This window comes from Meriones unguiculatus, chromosome 2, assembly GCF_030254825.1.
Source record: "Meriones unguiculatus strain TT.TT164.6M chromosome 2, Bangor_MerUng_6.1, whole genome shotgun sequence".
Lineage (NCBI taxonomy): Eukaryota > Metazoa > Chordata > Mammalia > Rodentia > Muridae > Meriones > Meriones unguiculatus.
The window spans coordinates 9,456,139-9,473,111 of record NC_083350.1 but is presented as its reverse complement, the minus strand read 5'-3'; the positions used below and the strand labels follow the sequence as shown (position 1 = coordinate 9,473,111).

Below are 16,973 nucleotides of genomic sequence, written 5' to 3'. Positions count from 1 at the left end.
AGAATTTCTACAACAAAACCACATTTGCTGCCTACAGCAACATTAATGTAAGCCACACAGTTTTCTATAAAGCATGTAAATTATCACTGTACTTCACAGAATTATGGTTGTGGGTCTGTCCACACTCTGGTGCTGCTCAGAGTGACACATCACTCTGCCATGTCACACTCTATGAAGCTTCTTTTTCTAAATACAAGAGGATGCCTGAGACCATGGATAGCCTCAATGCCTGTCAGTGGCACAGAATGAAGCTTCTGTGGCAAAGGTAGCCTCAGCACAGCGTGGCAGGGGATGCACCTCTTCCTCGGTGGTCGCCACATTTGGGGTACTCCAATAAAGACAGTGTAGTAAGCTTTCTGTCACTGTCACACAGGAGGAAAGACTTGTGACTAACAGATCTGGAAGTCTCAGTCCACAGTTACTGGACCCTTTGTTTTGGGCCTACAATAGCATTGTCCATCACAGAAGGAATACCAGGAGGAGGTGCATGCTCCCAGTGTCCCCCTAAGAACACTGCCCTAACCTCACTTCTTCCCGCTAGTCCCACTTCCTAAAGGCTGACCTACCCCTCCTCCAATTAGTACCACTAGTGTCAGCAGATGTATTAGATATTCCCCAGCCATCCACAGGCTCTGGCGTGCATTGTTCCTGGGAGAATTTACACTTATGTTCTTAACAGAGTCTTTTTGCTTTTGGCAGCCCCAAGGCCAGGGTTGTTAGTGGGCTCCTACGGTGTGGCACTGTTAACAGCATGAATACACACACTATCAAAGTAGCAGGTGTTCTCTCCTGCTTCCGGTCTAAAAGCTGCCCGGCATTCTTTCTTTTCCTCTTACCTTCCTCACTGGGGCCTTGCTGACAAGGACCTGATGCAGCACCGCATTGACTGAGTGTCAAAAGGACTAAGGAGGGTATGACCCAGATGAAACCCGGGATGTGGCTTTGCTTAAGCAAATGTCTTTTTGCTCACTGCTGACAGTCCCTAAGCTTCCTTCATTCTGGTCCTTGCTGGGTTTATGTGGTCAGATCAATAAAATAGCTTCTACAACAAAGAACGACTCTACAGACAAGTGGTTCTCAACCTTCCTATTTCCAAGACCCTTCCTAATTCTTCATGTTGTGGTGACCCCCCCCCAACCATAAAATGATTTCATAACTCTAATTGTGCTACTGTTAGGAATTGTAATGTAAATATCTGGTATGCAGGACATGTTGATATGTGACCCTATGAAAGGGTCACTCAACCTGGAGGTTGAGAACTGCTGCTCTAGGATGTGTCAGCAACTGTCCCAACTGTGACAAGATCTACAGCGCCCAAATAAGAAGCACTGGCATTGCTACTAGATGGACAGGATGCACAGTTGCTGAGGTGTTCACCCACAGAAGCCAGTCCAAAGTACAGAAAGGTATATTCATGTTGAATGCTCAATGGATGCTTATCTTATGATAAAAGAGAAAAACGAATGCAATTGCTCAAAAAGAGACAGCCGTGTGACAGATTTATTAACAATCACAATGATGTAAGAATCTTATGTGACAAGAATGTGCATGAATGTGTACGAACACTTAGACAAACTATGTAAGACTATGCAAATACACACACACAAAGCAAGAGAAGAGGGAATAAATATGGACACGACAGTGATGACTATTTCTATGATTTTTAACTTTTTTTTTAATACCCTGGCATACCTTTAACTTAAAAAGTTCTGGAGTGCTCTTTCACCTGGGATATTTTCTTCATTAGACTCTGCTGATGGGTCTCCTCTTCACCTGCCTAAAGCTTGCACCATTATCCCTCTTAGCCCATGAGTCACTAATTACCACCTAAAGAGGCAGAGTTTCAGTGGGAAAGCCGCAAGCCTCGGTGTGGATCTACTTTTACATAGGGATGCCTTAGTTGTCGGGTCTGCCACAGGAGACCACGGCAGACTGAGCAATGTATAACCAACAGGGAGCTACACATCATAGTTCTCAGGTTGTAAACTCAAGATCAAGGGGTCAGCAGCTTCACTGCTGGGTGGTAGTTGTTCTGTTGATGGTACCTCCCTGAGGTCACTTTCATAGTCTTCCAAGGCCACCTGCTAATAATCACCTTACTGATTAAAGGTTAGAATATGCAGTCAGTGCACAGGATTCTTCATTACTGGTCTGAGACGGCTCACCTTCCTATTACACAAACCTTCAAATCCCTTGTCCTGGGTACAGAGTCACAATCTTAAAACACTAAATCTCAGACAAAGTGAATCAGCTTTAACACGTGGCTTCAATGGTCATGACAAATACGGTATAAGCGTAGTTTCACAAATGATAGTAGGTGTACATTCTGGTTGGCACTGTTGACAGTGGGAGGCAGCATGTGCTTAGAGTAAGGTGTATGTAGTAGGGTAGAGTCTATGGAGGAAACAGTGTATATGGGAAACTTCTGTAATTCTTCTGTGAACCTAAAGTTGACCCAAAAGACAAAGCCTATTTTAAAAACAGGCTACGACAACACTAATGTTTAAAAGTATATTCTAAGCTCCCAACTTGATCAACAAATTCAGAGATCAATCTGTAAGTATCTTTGAAGAGTGTGTGTGTAGTGTGTGTGTGTGTGTGTGTGTGTGTGTGTGTAGTGGATGTACCCAGCCATGCAAGCATGTATGAAGGCCAGAGGTCAACACCTATCACTTTTTGCTTTGTTTCTTTTTGTTGTTTTCTGCTTTGTTTTGAAACCTGGCATCTGATCTCACTGGTTCAGAAATTGGCAGGCCATTTTGATTTTTAGTGCATGCTGGGGATCTGAACTCAGGTCCTCATGCTTGCACAGCAAGAGCTGTCCTCACTGAACCACCTCCTCAGCTCTGAGACCTCTGAGGTTTAAAGCCCTCAGCTGAACAAGCTCTGCAACTGCTCTTCAGGTGCCAAAAGCCTGCTGGGATGGACCGTGTCACTTACTCAGGCAGTAACTGGGATGTACAGTGGCTTAGAAGTAATTTCCTATCTGGCTATGGCCAGCACTCACTTGACAGCCAGTGCTGCCACCTGGTGGTCACTGCACACTAAGGGCACATGGACGTGCCAGCACTGTAGCTCATGTCCAACCAAGACAAGAAGTCACTTAGTCCTGAGTAACTCACGCTGGCCATTAAAGCATTTGGCACAAATACACTTGGACAACAGAGCTCCAAAAACCCCAGCTAAGGGAACAACTGCTGAAAACACACCCACATAAGTTTTCTCTTCCCACCCACCTATGGTCCCAGGCAACTTTCCCACTGCAATTGCCAGTGCTAACCCAAGTTTCTGCACCGTTCCTTGTTTTGAAGAGAATGCCCTTGAAAACTGGAAACAACCTGCAGCCACTATTCATTTTTAGTCCTCATACTGTGCTTGACTTACCTGCGATGGTGTGGGCATACAGACGGCTACCAAAAGTGAAAACGTGCAGCTCATACAGCTTGGCGATTTTCTCTAAGAAGTCCTTGCAGTGAGGCCTCAGGCGGGTGTGCAGCATCGGCTCGCCTCGGCCCAGCTGGAAGTGGAAGATGCCCTGTAAACAAGAGGCAAGAGTGAGAAGAGGATGCAGGGAGAACTGCCCAGGGAGAACCCCAGCTGTGGCCCATCAAAGTCACATGTGGAACTGCACAGGGCACATGAGAGCCACATACTGCATGAGGGAGGCATGGGGAGATCCGTGATAACGGATGCCACTAACTACCATGATAACTATGCCAACTAGCCACTGTAACAACAGGCTGCAGTAACTACCTCTCATAACTGTAACTGTCCACAACACTACTTACTAAACTACCTGTTAACTACAAATTTGGCTCTACTGTGAAACACACCCTATGCCGTGATCAGCTTCTAGCATCTTCTACCACTAAACCTTGGCACAGCAGGACACTATAACCACCTCATTGTCTATCTGTTAACCACACCTGGGATAGCCTGATAATGGCTGTGGTGACTATTCAGTCACGTCATGCCTCAGGACAGTATCTTGGGATCAGTGCTAGGCTGTACGTCCCATCTGTGCTATTATCTTGGTGACATCACCTATATATTTGCTGCTTTGCAATGCTCCTATGGGTCAAACTACAGCACTGCAGCCACTGTTCTGAACATACCTATGATGGGTCCTGAGCTCCTAATTAGGGTAACAATTGCTAATGGTGAGACACAGCTTCAGTCAGCACACATCAGTGTGGAAACAGTGTTCTAGGTCACCTTGCAGGCAGGTGAAATGTGTTTATTCCCATTATTATTTTTCAGGTAAGTTTGTTTTCCTTAGGAAAGTAAGCTATGATCATTTTACTTCTATATTTACCATTATTTTCTCGGCAAAAATACCAATTTCTTTAACAATTAAAAGGTTAACTACTTAGGCCAGATATTCATTAGCTCTAAAAAACAAAAACAAACAAACAAAACCAAAAACACCAGGGGGACTGAAGAGATGGCTCAGTGGTTCAGAGCATTGTTTGCTCTTCCAAAGGTCCTGAGTTCAATTCCCAGCAACCATATGGTGGCTCACAACCATCTATACTGGGATCTGCTGCAGGTGTACATGCAGATAGAGCACTCATACACATAAAACAAATAACTAAATCTTAAAAAAACAAACACCCCCCCAAATAAAAACAAAAAAACACCAGAATGGTACTGAGCTACCAGAGACACAGAATAAGATTCTAGAATCAGCTTTCCCCTTTTAACAGTAAGAAGTCCAACAGCTACAGTCAACTTCCACAATGGTACAGGCATGGATGCTCACAAGAATTAAATGGCCCTTCCCTAAGTGTCCAAACCTAAGGAACTCAACTCAAGGGCTGAACTTCAAGGCCCAAGCCAGAGGTACCCTTAGACACAGACTAGGGGTATCCCAGCAGTACATTAGTAGAAGACTAGTCACACCTAAATCATCCTATCCCAGGGACTCACAACCAGTGACCACCATGACCCATTAGCACAGTTCCTCATGTTGTGGGGACTCCCAACCATAACATTATTTTTGTTGCTACTTGATAACTGCAATTTTGCTATTGTTATGAATCATAATGTAAATATCTGTGTTTCCCGAAAGCCACTGCCCTACAGACAGTGTAGCATGGGTCCCTTACAAGTGAGAACTGGTTCAAACTGTTTATTAAGCTACTTTAAAATGTACAACTCCAAAGGCATAATAAAGGAAGCAAGCATAGCAACACATGTTGGGATACAGGGAAGCCAAGCCCCTTTTATATATGTGCCCTTCAAAGTGCTCATTACACATGCAAGTGGTGTGACTGAAATGATAAAGTATTAGTAAGAACTTCTATGACACCAGCTACAGTATATGGTCCTGTAAGATCCCATGATACACAGATAACCAATGTAACTAACTCTACGCTGTGCTGTGGAAGCAGAATTCCAGCCTTATAGGCTAATCTTCACAAACCCTACCTACACTGGCATCATTCCATTATTTTCAGTGGTCATCACCCAGATCACCATCATATCTGTAGTGGTTCATGCAAGCTAAGAAATTTGGCTCTTCTGTGAAACACCCTACACTGTGATCAGCTCCTAGCATCTTCCCACCCCTAAACCTATGAACAGCAGGACACATGCAGAGCTGTGGTGGTACCCAAAATCTAAAATAGTGTATGTGTCACCTGCTTAACAACCAGTATTTTAAAACGGGGCAACTCGACACTAGCCAGGCCTTCCTTGTTGATAGTATGCATGACTATAGGCTTTAGATCATCTGTCTCTAACAGGCACTAAAAGCTTTTTGTTCCTGAACCTCAACTTCCCAGCAAGTGGTTCATTTCCCATTCACGCTTAACCTGCATGGGATCCCACACATGGCCACTTCCCATGTCACCCTGGACAATTCAATTTCCTCATGGTGACTCCCAGGTGCTGCTCAGTCGTGTGAATCAGGGTCTGGTTGAAAGCAACCATAAGAACCAGTTTTTTCTGTTTCGATGTAGTCACTGCTGATCTTCTCTCCCTAGTTCTTTGGCTTGCTAAAGTAAAAAAGGTGACACAGACCCAGAAATCCTCTTGTTCTAGACATCCAGATGTAAAGCACTCCACATAATACCTTTACCCAAGAACATGTCCCCAGCAGCATTCTATGTCCCTACAAGGTCCTTACCGGCCTGTGAACTCTTCTATCTTGTATGACCCCAGCCAGTGTGACCCTCACACAAAGCTCAATGCTTACAGTAAGAGGGCACCTTCAGTGCTACCTGCCAGCCCACGCACAGATATGAGAGCATGCTCACAACAACCAATTAACCTGTTTCTCACATCTAGGTGGTCACAGGAACTCACTTCAGACAAGACGATGTACTTTGGAATGAAATCATGGGCCTAAGGCAGCTGTGAGAGCCAAGGGAAAAGCTGGAGTCACTTACTTTGTTAGACATCTGGGGACAGTGCTGCTCAGTCGTGTGAATCAGGGTCTGGTCCAAATCAACCATAAGAACCAATTTTCTGTTTCGATGTAGTCGCTGCTGATCTTCTCTTCCTAGTTTTTCAGCTTGCTAAAGTCAAAAAGAAAAATGACAAAGTATATATATTTGGATTCAAAGTTAAATTCAATTCTATTAAGAACACAGACAAGTTCCTAGCCATCAACACTGCCTCCATGTTAGGAGCCTATCAGCATGTTAAGGAAAGTCTGGCTCAAGGGGAATTCAGGCCACTGCTGCTGTGTTGAAAGCATGAAGAAGGTTGCTGATACACAATACCAAATGCTGTGGGGCTTCAAAGCAGCCATGTAGAGAAAGTTGTGTGTGAATGAAAACTGGAAAATGGCAGCCAGTGGAGCCCCCAAGTATTGAGAACAGTATTCCAGATGAGGGTCACCTAAAAAATGATGCCTACCAACACCTGTTACAGAGTCTCCCACAGAGCCCAGGAGCTGCTAGACTTCTCACCTCAGAGCTCACCATCAACTCCGGCACACTGTGAACCATGGAAACAGTCGCTGTAGAAAGTGGTACCTGCTGCTTCCCATTCTTACTCTGCAACCTGTGAGCGTGGAAAGGGTGTCTGGTTAACCGTGTGTGGAAGGCACATCTATTTAACTATGAATGGTGTGATTTCAGCAAGTGGTAACCAACGCTGCTATCCCAGCACAAAACTCTCGTATGCAGACAGCTGCCTTCCTTTAAAAATAGGAAAACCTGAGAAACTGAGCTCCAGGTCATACCTGCGGTCAGATATGGAACTGCTCAGTTTAAGAGTCAATTCTCTATGTAAGCCACCTGCAATTATATGGAAACAAATAAAAATAGTGACAGCCACCCACTTCCGACACTGTGGAATAGATATCACTCAACATCAGCAGTCATCAACAAAGAGCATTAGAAAAGCAGGCTTACTGTCAAAACTGGGCTACATCCTGAATTGAGGTGTGTGATCCCGACATAGCAAGTGATTTGGAATCTCACAGTGAGGGGAAAAAAAAAAAAGCATTGTCCTCCAGTTATACTGAAGAAAACTACTCAGCATTATCTAGGGTGTGAGGAAGTGAAGGTCTGAAAACAAGATTCTTTCCTTGGGAAACTGGCCAAGGTCCTCAGCCCAACTCTGGGCAGAGGAAGCAGGACCCTGTATCAAGCCTTGCACACCAGTGCCCTCAGTGCCCACCTGAGAGCCAGACACTTGAGCCTCAGTCCCCATCTTGTACTCACTGGGTCAGGTCCTGGCCACACTCAGCACACAGGCCCTTCATGACAACAGGATGACTGCATCCTTCCAATCTCACCAGAAGTGCTCTGCAAAAGTAAAAGCAAACATTGATAGACACATTAAAAATCTGAGTGTGGAGTGAGAAAGGGCACCTGAATGGGAAGAGAGCCCCAAACAAATATCCAGTAAGGCTCTTTCTGACTCTGAGATTGCTCCAGCTGCGACACCATCTACTGCACAGGAGAGAGAAAGAGCTGCAGATGCCGGTCAGAAGAGAGAGCAGAGAGCTGGTCTCAGTAAGTATGTGCATGTGACCTTCTCACACTTCTGATAAGGAGCACATCAAAACCAAAGCTTACATGCAAACACTGTGAGCATGTGCTGGTATAATTCCAAAGTCAATTCTTGATCCCTGCCACAGATGGTTCCCACTCTAGACCAGCTCCTCTTCATCTAATATTTTTCTGACAGTACTATCATAATATCCCTAGCTGCTTGTCTGTTTCCCTTTAACTCTTTTCAACTATGAAGCCCATGCTGACCTTGAACTCACCATCCTCTGGCCTCAGCCTCCCAAGTATTAGGATTACAGCTGTATGCCACCGTGCCCATTTTCTAATTTTTAAACGAAGAGAAACGTTTTTTCTTGTTATGTCCACCCATACCACTGCCTCAAGGAGGGATTGAAATAACTAAATCTTAAGATCATAAAATCACGAAGTGCAGATTCACATCTTTCTAACACTGCTCAGGAGGGTCCTCGACAGGCCCATGTTTGTCACTGGGACCTTTCCAACTATTTCCTAGTGGCATGAAATAAACAGAGTCTCCAGAAGCAGTCAACTCCCAGAAACCAGAACAGGCTCTGCCCTGCTTGCCCACTGTAGAGCACTGCTTCCTTTCTAGCGCTCCCACTGACCTGGCCTACCATTCCACAAGCCAGAGCCCTCCCAAGGAACTGGCTAGAGAAGACCTGCTACTGCTCCCCTCATAGCACTCTGAAGGAGATGAAGGAAGGCAGGAAAAGGTTGGACCAAAGCATAGCCATGCAGCAGCAAAGAAGGGCACTTCCCTGGTATATCACAAGAAGTAGAAGGCAAGACCCAAGACATGTACACACAGGTCTGTGGCCCTCCTCAGTGGACAGGGCCTTAGGTTCAGGCATCTCCTTCTTCTTTGACATGGTTTAAAGAGGGGCCCACAAGACCTGGGCATATGCCCAAGGGTCTACACCACAATCCAGTGGCGGCAGGAGAGACTTTCCCACTGGTCCTTTGAGATTCCATAGGCAAGAAAAAGGGAAACAAAAAGGCCCTTTGATTGAGGCTCACCTAACTTAAAACAGACTACAATTAAACACAGAGGCCAGTGCTAGGTGCAGGATCTCGCTCTCTGCGTTTTTGGTCAGGGAGGCTTCAGAAGTTAACCACAGTCCTAACAAAGAGCTACTATCTAGCATGAAGAATCCTCACAACTCAAAAGTAAAACTGAATAGGATCTGGATTATTGCAGCTCTAAAATAAGTCTATAAAGCAGATAAAAGCTATCAACTCTGTTCTTTTTCCGAGTGGCTGTTCTAGGTTCCTGTATTTTTGTACAAACATCAGGACCAGTTCAGCAATTTCCAAGAGCACAGCTGGGTAGCTGGACTTGGGCAGCCCGTCAGCATCTTCCACACACCAGATACATAGGCTGCAAAAGGAAGCACATGATGTGCAAGCTCCTCCCCAGCCACCAGCACAGACCACCGAGTCCTACTCAAATTGGTATGAGTTAAATCAAGACAGGAAGCACTGGAAGCAAGAATTCTTCCAACACAGATGGTGAATATCAGTGAGAAGAACACTTCTGTAGACACTTGGCAAGTGTGGAGCAAGGCAAGGAAAGAAACAAAAGCGTATAAAGCAAGGCTGTGAAACTAGAGTGAGGGCCCAGTATGTGTGGTACACAGTCTGGCCTCCTGTACTTCAGACACTATAAACCTAACCTCCTCACTGTATGAACAAATCATGTAGTGTTTTGTAGTAGAATCAAAGGCTTTGTGCATCTTACCCTACAAGGTTGACTTTGCTCTGGAACACATGACCATGCTTATGGATACACTGGATATTGCTCAGTTATCTCACAGGGCACAGAATACCTGTAGCTCCATCACACAACCCAAGAATGCCCATGTGCTCAGATTGGAAATCAAGGCACAGACATGAGACCAACAGCACACCAGAGTATTTACTGCCTGCATTCATCCAGTTTCCTGGTGTGCTCAGTGGTCTAGAGACATCCACCCCGATGAACAGTGGCCAGCCAATAAGCTAATCCCCACGGAAAGCTTACATCACTAACAACATGGGACCATATACAAGGGCCCCCTCTCTCTGCATCCCTCACAAGATGCCTGGATTTCAAAATCTCAGCAGGCAAGAGGTGTAGCTCATTGTTATAGGACTTGGCTGACATAGACACTGCCCTGCATTCGATCTCCAGAACTTCAAAATGCCAAACCCTAAACCATTTCTGCTAAGTTCTGACATGTGAGTTTCCTTTTATCTATAAAGTTTAAGAATACACAAATTATATTCATTTAAAATATTAAAACAGTTATGAAACTCAAATTTGATTTCTCCAACTACAAATGACGCTAAGAAACCTTGTTCTTTGCCACCTGATGTCTTGAGGATGAATGACAGAGCCTGATGCCCACACTTATGCAGTAGGTGCCTCATCCCTTCTGAACTCATGGAACCCACAGAGCAGGGCCTGCCGGCATCCTCAGAAAGAAGTAAAATACAAGGCGCAAAGCACAAGGGTTACGGTCCAGCAGCATGACCCACTATATCTAAATTCCATGCAATGGCACATTTGGAACCCTACCATATAGCAAAAAGAACGCTGATGCCACATTTACCAGTTCTAGGGAGGGAAAATGAACACCTTATCAATAAAGAAGATCAGGCCCTGTATCTTTGGAAGCTGCCAATGTTCTGGACAGACGTCTGCTGAAAGCTAAGCAAAACACACACGGCATCTACTGCCATTCTCTTGCTACCTGTGCCCACTTGATGAGCACCTCCAGCCCCACTTCAGCATTTCTGGAGCCAGGGAGATGCAGGTGTTTGGGACTGGGCCTATGCCCCATAAGTACACAACAACAGTTACGATCGTATCCTGATGGCCCACAGAAAACACAACCTGCACAAGCTTCAAAGAAACTCAGAGCTCTAGCCACATCTACTTATTTTAGGGTTAACGTTCAATGAGAATATACAATATCTGAAGATGAACAGGACATCTATCATGATCCTGAAACTTGATGGTAAAGTCAGTATCTTCCATAACAGGAGCCTGACAGAAACCACTGTTACCCAGGGAACAACACTCAACCAGGCAAGGTGAGACAACCCCTTCATCTAATCTTTTAAAAAGTGAAATAAAGGAAGCATGAGGCTAAAGAAACAGTTTATAATGCACATACAATTCTTACAGCTATCTGCTGTTCCTAAGCAGACACAGTTCAGAGCCCATCTACCTCAGAGGCTTCTGTTTAAATGATTATGTCAAGCAATTTAAAATTGGGCACACAAAACTCAGGAACCAAAAAGGCCTGATCAGTTTCTTCACAGCTAGGAACACAACATAATATAACACAACTCCATGATCATCTGTATTTAACAGGTTCAGTTAAAGTTACAATTTTCCTAGCTTCAGACAAGAATGTCTTCTAACTGGGTAATTGCTTAGATACGGCAGATGCCAACAGTGAGTTCTCAGCCAAAGAATATTCATTCATAAAACTTCTGGGTATAGGGAGTGTACAAGAAAGCATATTCCCAAAGCCAGACTGTGTAGGCAACTGTTTCACTATCGCCCGTGATCTGCTGTGATTTTAAGCATCTCGCCCCATCTAACTTTCCAACATTGAAATGGGGAGGTAATACCAGGAGCAACTCCAAGTTAGTATGCTTATTGCTGTCCTTGTTTAGCTCATGTTTGATAGCCGAGACCTTATGGGTATAGCTTCTGACATTGCTAGGAGGCACCACCTCACAGCAAACTCCTGCTCTTACAACCCTCCCACCTCTTCCACAATGACCCTGAGCCTTGCGTACAGGAGATGAACTGCGTATGTGTCCACTGGGACCAGGCTCCACAACATTTTGATTGGTCGTAGTTTCCTGTAATGGTCTCACTCTGCTGCAAAGCATCACCTTGATACAACCTGAGCCTCTACTGGTTCTTATCACCTTCCACCCCACCTTCCCAATAATTACATGCTTAAAAAAGTCCTGCAGAGGATCAGGGCCATATGACAAACCAATTAAGCAGTTTGTTTCTAACAGATGGTGTATGACTGGTGTTTTCAACCTCAGTTAACTGTAACCCAGGAAAACACTACAACGGTAAACGGATACACCACATAACTCTATAAACTGGTCATTCTCCCTGTTTGGTTCTGAGCTCTATGATAAGGCCTAGGGAGCACATTAGGTGGCTTTTCACTGACAACACCTTATAGATGGCAGCCTACCAAGCAGTATGCCACTAACACTCTTAGTACAGATCAAAAATCACTGATTATTTCAACTGCAACCAGACACAGTGTTTCGGAACAAACTTAGATGCGGCAAGACTAGACGTTGCTAATGACCAAGACAACAGTGACAACTGCAACCACAGGGGTCTCATTTTTGTTAGTACACAAGCTACCTGCTCTGGCTAGCTTCATGGTCTCAACAAAAACAAGTTGGTGTCAAGCAACCTGTCAGTGAGGTCTGCTGTCACCAAGAACAAACATCTAGGCTCAGCTGATCATCCACCCAATGATTATCCTTCATTCTTCAGAAATATGGTGCCAGCCAACCCTGGGAGAAACCAAGAGGAACAAAAAATGGCAGGACAACCACAAATATGTGAGGCTCAGAACCTCTTGACTACAGGGGCTTAAGTGTGGTCTGACCTCAGAAGAGACACCAATGAGGACGAAACAGTGCAGCATACAGATGAAGACTCAGGTCCAAGTTACCCCAAAAAGCAAAGTCTTAGCAGACCAGCTTGGCCATGCATAGTTTAGGCAGTTGTAGGCAAGCTGCCCCTCCCACGTCAAGTTCCTTAGCAGTGTGAGCAGCTGCCTCCCACTCACCAGAGCCACAGGTTCTACTGCTTCCCGAGATTTAAGCAGAGGGGAGGACAGCTCATGAACAGATGCCTCTTCACACCAAAGGCAAGCTGAAGATGGACAGGAGCCCCCTCAAACAATCCTGAATTCACCAACTGTAGGTCTAGATTCTGGATGTGGACTAAACTGTGTGTTAGTTGGGGGTTGGGGGGATCTTTGGGACCACCGTACAACAATCAGTCTACAAAGATGTAATGCAAATGTCAGCAAATGCCAGCTCTCCCATGTGATCTTAAGAATATGTAGTCAGGCCCAGTGGTGCACATTTCTAATCTCAGCATTAACAAGTAAGGGGGTGGCGTTGTTACAAGAACAGAACTTAAGATCATCAGCAAACTTCCAGGACTGCTCAGATAAATTCATTATAAAGTAGCCTGAAGTGTGATTCTGAGACATGCCCAGAAAAGAGGTAAATATCTTGGGCTCTCAGGCATGGCTGCTCCTTCCTGACACCTTCCCTTCCGGTCCCCACCCAGGCGGAAGCCAGTGCTGTGATGCAACTGATGCTGGAGGAGGCTGCACCAAAGAGACAAAAATCCTAAGAAAAAAGCAGAGAGCTTTGGTGCCGTGTAGTTGGTATGAGGCAGACAGCTCTTTGCTGACCGAGGCCCAACAGTCATGGCAAGTACCCTTCAACAGGAGGAGCCAATGATCATCTCCTATTCTGTTTTCTCAAACAGGGAAAAGTACATGCCCTTTAGAAAGACTTCCTAATATTCAAATCCCTCCCTTAGAATGCTGGAGACCAGAACTGCTATAGTTTTCAGGGCCATTTGGAGTCTGGTGTGTGTGCACAGGCTTGACATGTTGAGCACTGGAAAACTCAAAAGCATATATACCCTAGTTTTTCGATCTTGGAATATTTTAAGATTTTGAATTTTAAATTTAAGGATACTCAACCTGTGTAACTAAATTGTGGGGGGAAAGACCTAGTTAGCTGTAGTTTGTGTGCTACATTGCCTGTAGGGGCTTTGAATGAGCACTGTTGACTGCTGCTGCAGAATCCTTTCATGGGTCCGCTCAGTGGGATGCTGCTTCTTCAGGCTGATACCTCACAAAAACAATTCTTTGCTGAGTGGTCTTTGTACAACGTGACTTAATCCGAGATTTTTGTTTTGTTTTTTAAAACTTTGTTCCACAAAAGTATGACAGGCATTTGCCTAACTGGTATCCCAAAGAACTAGTAGTTCCAAAAATACTGCATGTCTCTCAGCCCCGGTTCCATGTCCAAACATCCATGAATGAATACAACTGGAAAAGGCAACCCACAGCCATGACATCTATTCCAAAGAATCTATTAGGACTGACACAGGGAATGCAAATGGAGCTTTAAACTGAGGCCTTGTTAACTGCTTCTTCCTAGACCTTTCATATTTGTCTGTCTCCCAAGTCCATGCAGGCACACAGAAACATTATGGAACATGTGCATGTCATCTCACTCCAATGTTCCCCAGAATGCTGACAAGGTTGCACATTACAAGAAAAGGAAAGGAAGCATTTCTAAATCAAAATAATGTTGCTAGTGATTTTCCCAGAAGCGGAAATTTGCCTGACATCACTGGAATGTTGGCATAGGCACTGTGAATGGCCCAGGAATCCAAGGATCATTTCAGGGACACCCAGATTCTTCAGAACGGACACAATTATCAGATTCAAGTTCACTAGACACGTGGGTCTGAACCCGAGTATCTACACTAGCTAGTTATGGGACAGTGTCAGTACCTGTTTGGCCCTCAATGACCCTGTCTGTACAGGGAACCAGAATGAAATGAGAAGAGGCCTTCAATCTGGGCATTTTCTACCAGTCAACTCAAAAGCAGGTTACCACCACAGGAGAAACTGCCAACGAGTGAAGCTGAGATACTAGCTTCTCTGATGCGGAACAGTGCCTACCAAGCCGACAGCCTTGTCCTTCTAGAGGCAGCCAAGCAGACAGCTATCTCAGGGAGTGAGCCCCAAAGAAGCAAGTTTTCCTAGTGGCTGTGCAACCCAGCACACAGTGGGCAGGGCCCATAGGACAAGAACACAGGCAACATCTCCAAAGATGCTCCAGAGGGAGGGACCAGAAAGACAGTCAGGCAGGGTTCTCAGTCTGTGATAAGACCAGTGGGAAATGGAAATTTTCCTTATGGAGAACGGTGAGTAGCAAATAGTCAACAAAGGCAGGGTTGGTACCAGTCAAAGAGGTGAGCAGAGGACACCAGAAAAAGAGCAGAAAGAACAGTTTCAGAGGGAAGCCTCTCTCCCAGTAGTTTCTGTTCTTTACAACCAAAACAATCACATCCATGCGACACACATGAACACGTGTTGACTCAGCTTCAAAACACAACACTGGCAAACCTCAGACATAGAGCCGGGCAGTGGCAGAGCAGACCAAGTCAAGATCCTGCAGAGTTAGAACACAACTGTGACAGCTAAAGAATCCCTGCACAACTTCGAGGACCAAGTACCGTCACCGGATGCAGTCTGGGCTCTGCCCTTTCCGTGGCTATGATGCAGAAACATCGGGTTTTTACAACCGCGCTTCACAAAGTTTTATAAGCGTTTACAAGAAACACACACGCCCCACAGCTTCTATTTCAGTAACGAGCCTGGAACCTGCCTGAGTAGTCCTGCGGCCACAGCCACCCAAGCTGCCTTCACTTACAAAGGTGGAGTCCACCAATTATAGAAGGGGGACGAATGCAAAACACTTCTCAAAGGGGTAACCTTGGGTCACCGAGAACTTTTCAGACTCAGAATATCTCACGGCTGATAAAATCACAAACGGTGGCTGTTCTTCCTGAATTCTCACCCCGCAGCCCCTTCGGGCGGCCCCGCGCGCTCGACTGCAGCTGTATCCCAGAGACCCTCGACATCCTGAGAGACCGGGGAGTCCGGATCCCGGCACACTCACCCAGGGGCCACCATCTGGCCTGGCTGCACACACAGTTCACGGACCACGCCGGCGCGCTCGGACCTGAGCCTGCGCTCGGCCCGCGCGGCGCGCACGCAGCCCCCCGAGGAGGCACGAGCCGTGGCTGGCCCGGCGGGCTGCGCGGAGGAGGCGGCCTCACACACTGCCAGCACCGACCCGATGCGCACGGTCGCGCCAGCCGCCACCTTCCACTCGAGCAGACGCAGCGGCGTGGGGCCGGGACAGCGCACCTCTGCCCCGGCCGTCGCCGAAGCGCCCTCGGTGGGAATGCCGGCCGCCGGCGGCGCTTCCATAGCGACCCAGAGAGCGGCAAGGACGGTCGGAGCAACGGAGGTGAGAAACGAAAACACCAGGCGCACGGGGCGCGGCGCCCACCGCGAGCGGCGGCGACGCTGCGGTTCCCGCTCTGACACCGGCTTCACCCGCCGCTCGCTGCGCACTCACTTCCGGGAGGCGTGCTGCGTCACGGAGGGCGGGGCAGGCGACGTGCAGCCGCGTGACTGTCTGTTTTTCGGCCGCGGGTAAACACCCGAGCCGCGCGGAGGCGAGAGGCGCTTGTCCACACCCACGGGGCGCTGGTCCGTGGTACTGAGACTGCAGACATGTCACGCGGATCGCTGGCACGAAACTTGGGTCACACGCTGCGAGTCCTGACGCACTGAGACTACGGGTCCCGGCATGCAGCGCGAGTCACTCTGTCAACTCCCGTCGTCCACTGCGAGTTCCGACCACGGGAGACTTCGGATGCCCGCATTCGGGGCAAACCGCTGTGCTAAATAGCTTGATCTGGAGAAAAACTACCAGTACCGGCATGCAACGCGAACCTCTGTCCCACCACTCCCATAGTGCACTGCGAGAAACTACGGGTCCCCTCCCGCAGTGCCACCGACGCTGTTGGTCTGTCAGGTTGTAGCCTACTCCTCCCATCATGCACTGCGAATGCTGAGTCGGAAGCCCGAGTACCTGCAGTAGTGGCGGCGAGCCGGGAGTCAGAGGTTCCCCGTGCTGCGCTGCGGAGGAGCGTGCGCAGTGGCCGCTGGCAGCTGGCGCTCTTTTCCGAGCAGAGTTCCTAGCGTTGCGCTGCGGTTGGTTAAGGACGACTGCCTCGCCTCCTCGCTCCTCCTGGGCTGCTGTGTGCTAATTACGCCTCAGGTCCTGCTTGATTGCGCACATCAGGCCTACAAGTGGGAGCCAGAAGGGACTTGACTG

General features: G+C 46.9%; 1 protein-coding gene across 3 annotated transcripts in view; it reads right to left on the bottom strand.

Annotated features, from left to right (window-relative positions):
* Positions 1-16,226, bottom strand: part of Ctdp1 (CTD phosphatase subunit 1) — a 62,003-nt gene extending 45,777 nt beyond the window's left edge. Inside the window, exons 1-5 of one of the 3 annotated variants that reach the window (XM_021640064.2) lie at positions 15,744-16,226; positions 7,677-7,760; positions 6,918-7,011; positions 6,393-6,521; positions 3,385-3,535 (exon numbers count right to left, since the gene is read on the bottom strand). In XM_021640064.2, the coding sequence (XP_021495739.2) occupies positions 3,385-3,535; positions 6,393-6,521; positions 6,918-7,011; positions 7,677-7,760; positions 15,744-16,057 (772 nt within the window). In that variant the 5' untranslated portion in view covers positions 16,058-16,226. The remainder of the gene's footprint in view (positions 1-3,384; positions 3,536-6,392; positions 6,522-6,917; positions 7,012-7,676; positions 7,761-15,743) is intronic. The other 2 variants (XM_060376994.1, XM_021640063.2) reach the window with 2 other exon arrangements.
* Positions 16,227-16,973: the final 747 nt, after the last annotated feature.